General features: G+C 48.7%; 1 protein-coding gene across 1 annotated transcript in view; it reads left to right on the forward strand.

Moving 5' to 3' along the window:
* EPHA10 (EPH receptor A10) overlaps nucleotides 1-4980 on the forward strand; it is a 101760-nt gene extending 96780 nt beyond the window's left edge. The window contains exons 14-18 of the mRNA XM_067533939.1: nucleotides 275-424; nucleotides 1100-1293; nucleotides 2913-3077; nucleotides 3842-3950; nucleotides 4769-4980. Coding sequence (XP_067390040.1) covers nucleotides 275-424; nucleotides 1100-1293; nucleotides 2913-3077; nucleotides 3842-3950; nucleotides 4769-4843 — 693 coding nt within the window. The 3' untranslated portion in view covers nucleotides 4844-4980. The remainder of the gene's footprint in view (nucleotides 1-274; nucleotides 425-1099; nucleotides 1294-2912; nucleotides 3078-3841; nucleotides 3951-4768) is intronic.
* Nucleotides 4981-10536: the final 5556 nt, after the last annotated feature.

Below are 10536 nucleotides of genomic sequence, written 5' to 3' on the forward strand. Positions count from 1 at the left end.
ATAAAACGCCGTCAGCCTCTGTCTCTCAGGTGAACAGGTCCGGACCTCTCGCCCCTGCAGCGCACTGGTGCTTGTTCCATTGTTAAAGGATTTGCACAAAGCTTTCCACTCACATTAAAGCTGCATGGGGTGCTGAGAGCTGAGGTTCTCACTAACTGCTCCACGACTCAGGTGGGAGGCATGCTGATCTGCGGCCAGAGTGAGCCTGGCTGAACCACTCCCTTGTCCTTCTGCTGTTGAGAACCTCATGTTTTCCTTTCTTCTGCATGGCCAGAGTGGAAAGAGCCTGGTGCTGTGGTCAGCCCCCGAAGCCATCCAGTACCGTCGCTTCAGCTCTGCCAGTGACGTGTGGAGCTTTGGCGTCGTGATGTGGGAGGTGATGTCGTACGGAGAGAGACCCTACTGGGACATGTCCAACCAGGATGTGAGTCGCTTTACAGCCCCCTGACACTCACCCCAAGCAGAGAGTGGCACTGGATACGTGCCCACGTTTCAATGGGGGGCATTCTGTGGCAGCATGAATTGTAAGCCATGTATGTCGCTCGAGTGGGTCCTTATTTGCATCTTGGGTTAACCTTGTGCAGGGGGACATTTGTCATAGTTTAGGCATAGAACAGCAGAGCCGTGCAAATAACCAAAAAACGTTTTTTAAAAATTGTTTCCGGTTAAACAAGATGTTCTTCAGCCTGAAATGAAACATTTCATTTCATTTCATTCTTGACTTCTTTTAACCCTCTTAGAATTTTAATGACGTTGAATGAAATTTCGAAACAGAAAAAATAATTTTGAATCGATACATTTTGTTTTAACATTTTTTAAACAAAACATTTTGGTTTTTTCCAGGGTTTTTTCCCAACCAAAGCAAACAATTTGGCAATTTCAACACCAATTCACTGATTTTTTCCATTGACCCAAACCAGCAATTTTTGGTGGAAAAAGGTTTCATGTGAACAATGTCACTCCGCTCGCTAAAAGCAATGCGAATGTCTTACGCCAGCAGCTTTGGAAGGGCTTGTCCTGCAGACAGTGGCTGCTCTGTTGCTTTTCTATGACTCCTTTCTATAGCTCTTTTCTCTGACTGCCCCATGTGGGATTTCAGGTGATAAAGGCCATCGAGGATGGGTTCCGGCTACCTGCCCCCATGAATTGCCAGCCCCCCCTGCACCAGCTCATGCTGGATTGCTGGCAGAAGGATCGCAATGAGAGGCCCAAGTTCTCACACATCCACAATATCCTAAGCAAGATGGTCCAAAACCCAGAGCCTCTGAAATGTGCCTCCTCCACTGGCCCCAGGTGACCATCTGTCTGTATCACTGATCTGTCTCTTTAATGTTGCAGTGCAGGAGCGTTCCCCTCTGTCTGTAAACCATAGGCCACACAGCTAGCTCCAGGGCCGTGCCAGGTTCTGAACTCAGTCACGCTGATGCAAATCCAGACCCACTCTGTCTAAATCACTGCAGTTATTCCCAGACATGCCCTGCTGCAACCGAGACTGGGATCGGGCCCTCTGAGCCCAGTCTGCCTTAGGGAATTGGGATGGTTGGATTCCTGGTCGGGGAAGCTGCATTTACCCCACTGAGTTCATAGAGTGCTGTGGGGATCTCTCTGGGCTGACACCAGTAATATGAACTTGCCACACCTCGATTCCAGCTAGGAGCCTTAGGGGTGTGTCTGCACTGCACTGGGACACCTGCAGCTGGCCCGGGCCAAGGGTCTGCTTAATTGCAGTGTAAACATTCGGCTCAGGCTCTGGGACCCTCCCACCTCGCAGGGTCCTAGAGCCCAGACCCCAGTCTGAGCCAGAATGTCTACACTGCATTTTAACAACCCCTTGGCCCAACTCAGCTAGCACAGGCCAGCGAGGGTTTTTAATTTCAGTGTAGACACACCCCAGGAGAGCTACATGGCCATTATGCATTAAGGGGCAAATTCTACCCTCCCACTTCTCTGGGCACCCAGGGCCCTGGATGCAGTGAACCAACGTGACCCATTGCACAGGGTGGGTAGCAGGATTCCCAGAGCCTGGCACACAAGGAGTTTTTTCCCCCTGCCCCACAGATCAGGGTGGCGCCCTGCATTCCAGTGCAGAGAGGGATTTTGGGAAGCGGAATCCATTATTGTGCGGATCCCTGGGCCACAGCACCCAGAGTGTTTGATGTTTTCTCCCACGCTGTCTCTGTTGTAGAGCCCAGCCTCCCAGCCTCCAACTCATGCTGCCCTGAGGTGTCAGACACACGCTCTCACCACCCCACTGGGTCAGGGAAAACGCTGGGAGCTCTGGCTGGCACCCAGGTTTGCTCCGGCACGGCGAGGAGGGTTATGTAACTGAAGTGGATTAAAAGCTGAACCCTTCAGATGAGGGAGAGGGGGTGAAGGGCAAGGGTTAAGGGCAGCTCCTCTTTTGACTCTTCAGCAGACCTTGCACTGTGGTGCTTCCCACGGGGGGCGTCCCGTCGTGTTATGCGACTGAATCCCTTCCTAAGCAACTTACAGCAGGGCTGTGCGGCTGCATTGGCGGAGCTGCAGGCCCTCAGGGGTGCTCAGGTGACCTACTCTGCTCCGGTTCTTGGTGGCGGGTGAGACCTGCTCCAGGCAGGCTGAGCCATCTCCATTATCGAAGAAGGTGCAGTGACCAGTAACCCAAGGAGCACAGACAGACACACCGCCTGTCTGGAACTGCAGCATGGAACTGCAGCACAGTCTGTGATCCCGAGTCTGTGATCTCCCCTTCCTTGCGTGGCCAGTGCGCAGGTCAGGATCTGGCATTGCATTTCCGTTCCCCTAAGACCTGCATGGGCTCAGCCCAGGCGCCGGGCCTGCTAGAGAGGTAGCTGCCAGACTCAGTCCTATGGATGGAAGCTTCCCCTTCCTCTGGTGTGAGCTAACTGCTTGTGTGCTGTTTGGGTTGGCAGGCCTCACGACACATCCATCCCCCTGACCGAACGCACCTTCTCGGCCTTCCCATCATTCAGTTCTGTGGGCGAGTGGCTGGAGGCCATAGCGATGGGCAGGTACAAAGATAACTTCACTGCTGCGGGGTGCTGCTACCTGGAATCTGTGGCAAGGATGACGGTCCAGTAAGTGGAGAGTGTCCTAGGAACAAACCAAGAGAATAGATGCAGCTTAAAAAAGCCTGCCCTGAAATACCAGGCAGTCGCTATTACATGTGAGCAAGAGGTATGCACGGGGCTTTTGCACTCCCTGGGAGAACACGCCCCGGAGAGCTTGGAGCTGCACGTGTCTGTGTGTATCTGTCCTTTGTTTGACCTGTTCAGATTTTAGAGCTGGAACACCGGAGACCACTTACAGTATTTGTGGGTGAATGGCTGGCCGGCTACCTCTCCATGGCATAGCTCAGATCTTACCTGGGGTTTAGAAAGCTGCCAATAAACGACAGCACCATTTCCAGACAGCAAAGGTAGCAGAGCCCCCGAATAAGTTCCTGACCTTCTCCTCCAGCCTGCTTCCTTTGGCTTTAGCTTCTCTGGTCTTGGCTCTTGTCACTGTTACAGTCTTTCTGTTGCATCCAGTGGAGATTACAGTGTGGGACCCAGTCCAAAGTCTGCAGGGCAGAGATAGCATCTCTTGCCTGTGAAGTGCCCAGCATGTTGTGGGCATCCATTGTCATTGAACAGCCTCTGTCCCTGAGTTGCTGTCTCCTCTGGGGGACTTTGTATGTGAGCTCCTCCCAGGAGAACTGCTTGGGGCTTTGTGTCCATGCAAGCTGCGACCCTGAGTCTTCAGTTGCCTTTTAGTCTAAAATCTTCAATTTCACCATTTGCTGGTACCCTCAGGGGTCAGCTGCTGCTAACTCACCTCTGCTGTTGGGCTTGTTTTCCAGAGATGTCCTGAGTCTGGGGATCACCTCAGTGGAACATCAGAAAACGATCCTGAGTGGGATCCAGACCCTGCGAGCCCAGGTGATACAGATGCACGGTCGAGGCGTGCAGGTGTGAGTCCAGCAGAAACGGACACGTTCAGAGCATTGACTTAAAACTCCCCAGGGACAATGGTGCAGCCAGGCCAGGAGCTGGCCCCCAAACTGGACCAAATCTCTGAGACTTTACCAAGAGCAGCTGGGTGAGTGGGAGGCAGGAAACGCAGGGATGCTGCAAACTAGTCCTTCCAGAATAGCGAGGGAGTCTGGGAATTGGCACTGCCTTTCCTGGGGAAAGCCTGGAGTTCTCCAAACAGCAGCGTTTGTGCAGCGTGCTTGGTTGGTTGTGTTTTTCCCCAGCAATGTTTTGTAGGATGAGACACAATAATGCCATTTCATATGGTACCTAAGTTAACAGGGTGAACTGGACACTTGTGTACTGGTTTTAAACTGGATTTGACAGTGTTTTACTAGCTCGCATTCTACTGATAAACCCATAGGTATTTTTTATACAAGCTGCTGTGTTTTACCGACCCCACAAATAGCTTCTGTTCTAGAGAGTCCAGTGCTCAGTGTGGTCTGCTGGTCCAGGGTTTGGAAGGTGTCTTGGCCCATCCATTCCTGTCACAGGAGACTCTGAATTTCCACTTTTCCCCAGCATGGTCCATTCCATTGCAAGAGTTACCTTGTGAACTCTCGACTTCGCTGGTGGCGAAATACCGCATTCTCCGCTACAGTGCAAATTCACAGTCATTTACATTTCAAAGGCTTTTTTGATAAGCCAGGGAAGAAATAAAAACCACAAGAACCACCTACAGATAAAGGGAGTGACTAGGAGATGTTGCGCTTCACCCCGATTGCCTTTTCTTCTGGAGTGTCCTTGTTAACTAGGTCTCCACAGTTCCTCTGCATGAACCTACCAGCAGGGGACACACCAGCACAGGGCAAGGCGAGGAGCGATCCTGAGCAGTGGCGAGGCTGGTATTCCTTCCGGGGACAGATGTGGCATGTGGGGAGGGGCAGCTTCATGGACATGCAGATGACGGTTGCAGCTCTTGCAGGGCATCTCCTGCTGTCTGCTGTTCTGCTCATTAAACTTCTTGGTGCAAAATACTCCATCGTCTCTGCTGCATGGCCACTTCCACAGGAGGATTTCCCCTCCTCTCGGCCTGACTCCTGTGCCGGTCCACTACGCATCCAAAGCAGCACTTGGAGCGAAGCGAAGCCAAGTGAGCGAGTTGCTGCCCCCATCTGCAGTGTGAGAGCCTCTGTAGTGCTGGGTGCTGACGGGCTCTGCACTCTGACCCCCCTGGCATTTCTGCAAGCTCCTGCACTGCTCCCCAGTGAGACTTCTACTAGCGGCTGGGCACCTGCAGCGTCCAGGGTAAGTCCTTGGAGGTGAACATCCGAGCCTCGCCATGTGGTAGAACAGGCCCGTGGGGTGCAAGCCAAGGCACATGTTAAAATAGTGCAGGATAAATGGCAGCCGTAGAGGTGGCTGCCCATAAATATACACAGTGACCCCCTGGGTCCATCTGACAAAAGCTGGATGGGCCTTCAGAGCATGCCCTGGAGACCATCAAGATGGGCCTCTGTGGGTTGGCAGGACAAGCAAATTCCAGAGGCTGCTGAGACATCCTGCCAGGGCCTTAATCACGGCCTGGCTTAGGAGCGTCCGCATGAAGGCGAGAGTAAAGAGGAATAAATACCACCCTTGGAGGTTTGCAGTTGAAGGCTTTAGAGGAAAAGAGTGTGTGAGAAGTAACTAATTCCAACCACAGTGACACGGAAAAAGTCCCCAAGTTCAGTCAGAAACGGGACAGATACAACTAGGGAGTCAGTCCGGAGTTATTGAGAAGTCTGTGGCAGCTGTTCTTCTTCGACTGGGCTCTGTCCATCCTCACTCCTGGGATGTCCAACGGCATCCAGAGAACAAGTCTGGTAAGAGGTGGGCAGCCTCCCTTTTCTCCCCCAGGGACTAGCTTGTCCGAGTGAACGCCCTAAAACCGTTCTCTCACGCAAGAATTGAACTGGGCTGTCAGGATCACCCTGTTAAATCATAGCAGAATAGTTCATTTCCCATCACTGATCAATATCACTCTGTGTCAGAGAAAGATGGTGCGTCCCAGAGCTTGTCACTGGGGGCAGGATGCACAGCGCTGTAGCACCAGGAAGCGTTGGGTGTGTGTGTGTGTGTGTGTGCTGTTTGTGATGGAGACGTTCTCTAGGAGGACACACTACACTGCGCTTGTGAGTTTGTTTGATTAGCCACAGTCGCGTTATCAGTTTGAGGTAATTTCAATGGTAGTGGTGCCAGTTTAGATCCCAAGGCAGTAAATTCTGGCCGAATGGTGGAATTTGGGTGTCAGAACTGAATCAGTGGGATCTCTGAAGCTCCTTCATGAAATCCAGACAAGGCAGGCTGTATCAGCACCTTATTTTGTTGCAAACAACAGGCCCAGTCCTGCATTCCTTGCACATCAAACGCGCCATTGTCTTCAGTCACAGATCAGGCCCTGCATCACAAGTGCCATTGTGCTGAACAATACAAGTTTCCTTTAGCTTACTTAATTAAATGGGTTTTTGCAGCCTTGATTCAGTTGGATGTACAGAGTTTTGTAGGCCTTTGATTATCATCTGTAAGTATTACAAGTGAATTATTGATGATGAAAGACAAAGATTTACAAAGGGAATTTAATGCAGTGGAAAGGATTCAGAGCGCAGTTAGAAATCTGTTTGCATTTTAATTCAGACGTTCTACCAGATTGCATCATAGGGATAGAAAATTAAATTGAAACTAAATGAAGGACCTTAACTCCTCCCCTAGTGTTGGCACATTTTGCCATCCTTCCTTCTGCTCTCTGATTGCAATATTATGTTTTAATGCTACCTGTTTATTGGGGATCCAATTCTTTTATTCAGAAAGGCTTAATCTAAGATGGGGTTTTTTAATTGTCCATACTTGAGTAAAACTGAAGCCCCAAAACTCTGTTTTGGCTCTGGTGCTACCTGTTTAGATTCCAGAGTATTTGAGACCAATGATTTTGTTGGCAAGATTTCGTTTATTCAGAGCGCTGTTGGTTTTGTTGCATTCTCAAAGCAAATAGGAACTTTCTTCTTGAGAGGAGATTTTTTTCATAACTAAGCAGCAGCTTTCAAACATACTCTCTGTAAGATGGGGAATGACGTGTGTGAGTTTTGTGATACGCTGTTGACAATTACAGGAGACTTGGATGGCTTTCTTGCTTTCTTTCTTATTTTGTGGCTGTCTTCTTGCCTCAAAAGGCTGAATTTATCTTTGGTTCCATGGAGGGACAGTCGTATGGCCCTGCAGATAGGCGTACAGACAGTGTTCATCATGTCACTACATTAGACCCACCAGGTGTGACACCGAGAGGGTGTGTATTTTAAATACCACAGAGGTCCCCGCGAAAGCACTTTGCAACGTTTCTGCCTGTATAGAAACTTTCAGGCAATGTCACAGGGAAGCATCACAAACTCTCCTGTCAAAGGGTCCTGAATCCCTGCAGCTCAGATTGTGTGAGCGGATGCTGAGAACGGCGCCTCCTTTCTTTGCAGGCTTCTGACACAAATGTAAGAAATTGCTGGTAGTAAAGGTGAGAAATAATGTGTGCAAAGCTAGAGGTAAGAAATATTGCCCCGGTGGAGAACTGGACCTGTCATTTGTGCTACAAATCGACAGGTCATGCTGAAATCAACATGCCTTTCAACAAAGCAGTGCTTGGGGGAATTTCTGGGGAACTCTCTGATGTAAACAAACTCTCCTCTCCTTGTTACTTCTTCAGTTTTAAAAAAATACACTTTCCCCAATGTCACCTGGTGAATTTTTAATGGAAAGAATTTGTCTTCAGGGTTCACCTAATTCCAGCCCACTCAGTCAACAACCTGTTGTTTCATACCCAAACAAATAACAATTGTGAACTGAAACTTTCATTTTGTAGAAATGCTAGATCCTAAGGATCATGTGCAATTTGTATGTTCGGTACGTTTGTATTTGATCTATAGAGAACGTGTACGATCACCCTCTAGGGCAGAAAGTGAACCAACTTGATTCATTTCACTGCATTTGAAATCTCCCCTTGGATTCCTGTATCCGTAGCCTCTCGGCTGTGATCATTTCTAAGGGTCTCTGTGTGGAGAGCTTGGGGAGACCGCTGCTGGAAGAACTGTGCCCAGCTCTGGTGTCCACTCTTTAAATAAGGTGTTGAGAAATGGGAACGAGCCCAGACTGAATGAAGGTCTGGAAAACATGCTGTACAGCAAGAGTCTAAAGGCTCTCAACCTATTTAGTCTATTGAAAAAAATGCTAACAGCTGATTTGTTCACGATCTGTAAGTACCAACGCAGGGAAAAGGTACCTGAGGACGCTAATATAGCAGATATAGACATAGACAAGGTCTAATGGCTAGAAATTGAAATCAGCAAAATTCAGAGTGGAAATCAATTGTGGATTTTTAGCAGTGACTGTAATCAGCCATAGGAACAGACTGCCAAGAGATGTGGAAAATTCTTCATCACCTGGAGTCTTTAAATCGAGAATGGATCTCATTCCAAAGAGCATAAATTGTTGGGTTAGACGTAGGAATCACTGAGTGAGGGTCTCTGGCCTGTGTTATGGAGGAGATCAGACTAGATGTGCATAATGTTCCCTTTGCCCTTAAAATCCAGCCGTCTAGCAGAGGAAAGTCTAACAGGAGCCTGCTGACTGGAAGTTGAAGCTAAACAAATTCAGACTGGAAATAAAGTGTAAATTTCTAACTGTAAGAATAATTAACCTGGAACCACTCATCCAGGATCGTGGTGGAGTCTCCATCGCTGGCAATCTTTAAATCGATGCCATGTTTTTCTAACAGATCTGCTGTAGGAATGACTTAGGGGAAGTTCTCTGGCCTGTGCTATGCGGGAGGTAAGACTCCGTGATGACACTGGTCCCCCTTCTAGCTGTGGAATTTATCAATCTATCACTGCAGCGCTTAGAGCCAGGTGACTTGTATTCTGGAAGGTGTAAGCAGTCCATTGTTTACACAGGGAAGAGAGCCTATGGTGGTGTGATTTTCCGTCCTGTCTTTACATACAGTAGCTGCCCGATGTGTGGAGTGACTGACGGGCAGACTAACTAGAAGCGTGGCAGTGGAGGTTAAAAGGATGGGAAATCCATCCAGAGCTTGCGGGATGCTAAAGCTTCTTAGGTCCTCACAGAACTGAGACTGACGTGGGAGGTTCCCTCTCCAGAAGATAAAGCACCATTCCCTGGTGCCTAGGAATTGTTCCGGGTCCTGTTTTTAAAAAAGCCCTGACACACCAAAGGTAACTTTAAAAAAGGACAACCTTCAGTGAACTTGGATCTCTGTTCTCTCCAGTCACTGCAGAGGCTCCAAGAAATCATTAGCCAATAAGCAGGTGATACTAAGTTGATTAAGGAGGAATCTAATTAATTCAGAGACATCACAGCCTGTCGCTGTAGAAGTGACTGTGATGGGAATGAAGCACTTTGCAGCTGAGACATGCTATGTAAGCACAGAGGCGGGAGGAGATGGATGTCACCTCCCAGGCATTATGACATTAGTGAGTGGCTTGGACAAAAGCAGCACCTGGCTAGAAAGAGAGACAAGCCTTCACTAATAACCCATGCAAGGAGGCAACCACAATCGGAAGGGAAATAGAGAAATAGCCACTACATATAAACGGTGCAGGGGACGGGCTTTGCAAAGCTGCTAAGTGGCAGGGGGGGAGTCAGCGCACAGCTGCCCTCTTAGCCCCAGCTTCTAACAGACCTTGTGTCTCATCACTAGCTGCATACTAAGGGGCATGGCTGCTTCATTGGCTTCACCAGAGTGAGGGCAGTTTACAGCAGATGAGGACCTGCTCCCAGTTCTGGAACACAGTTCAACATAGTCGGGAAAAAATTCTCTCCCTAAGAAGGGCAGACCCCCAGCCTAGCCAAGGTATTTGCCCAGCATACAGTGAAAGTTATCAGGGATTCCGGGAGTACCGAAGTGACGGGAGATGTTGTGAGACCAAAGGGGATACTTTGGGACGTTTTCATGCAGCCTAGAAGCTCAGATTCTAAATTCGTCATAGTCATTTCAGAACAACTGTGCAATAAACAGAATTAATATAGAATTAGTAAAACCCTTGTTGTCTCCTGTGCTGTTCTGGTTCTTTTCATCATATAACTTAGACTGCACACTTTGCCACTGTGCTCCAATGAAAGCTGAGACAGTTTTTCAGTAATTTCTTCTAGGGTTTCACCCATCTAATTAATCTTCCTAATGATCTTCTCAAGTACACTCAGAATTACAACCAGTCTGCTCTTGTGTTAGTTTGACTTTCCCTTTTTCCAAAGTGACGCTGGCAGTTTAATTACTTTGCTGACTGACTCTTGGGAGGGGCTCAGGCCTGGTCGTTGGAAAGGGCTGTCTGTTTCTCATAGTCCCAGCCAAAAGCTCTATAGCCCGTCTGTGTGAACAGAAACAAGACATGGCTTTGCTCTTTCTTCCAAGAGAGGAAAGGGCAAAACTCCATATAAGGATCTGAACAATTAACTCCTTTAATTGGGTTCCCTCATCAACAGGGCAGCTACTAAATCAGATGAATAGAGCATGTTGTAGACTAGCGTTATATTTTGAATATTGACT

Source organism: Emydura macquarii, unplaced genomic scaffold (assembly GCF_026122565.2).
Source record: "Emydura macquarii macquarii isolate MOO-44397 ecotype Brisbane River unplaced genomic scaffold, CSIRO-AGI_Emac_v2 contig_3348, whole genome shotgun sequence".
Taxonomy (NCBI): domain Eukaryota; kingdom Metazoa; phylum Chordata; order Testudines; family Chelidae; genus Emydura; species Emydura macquarii.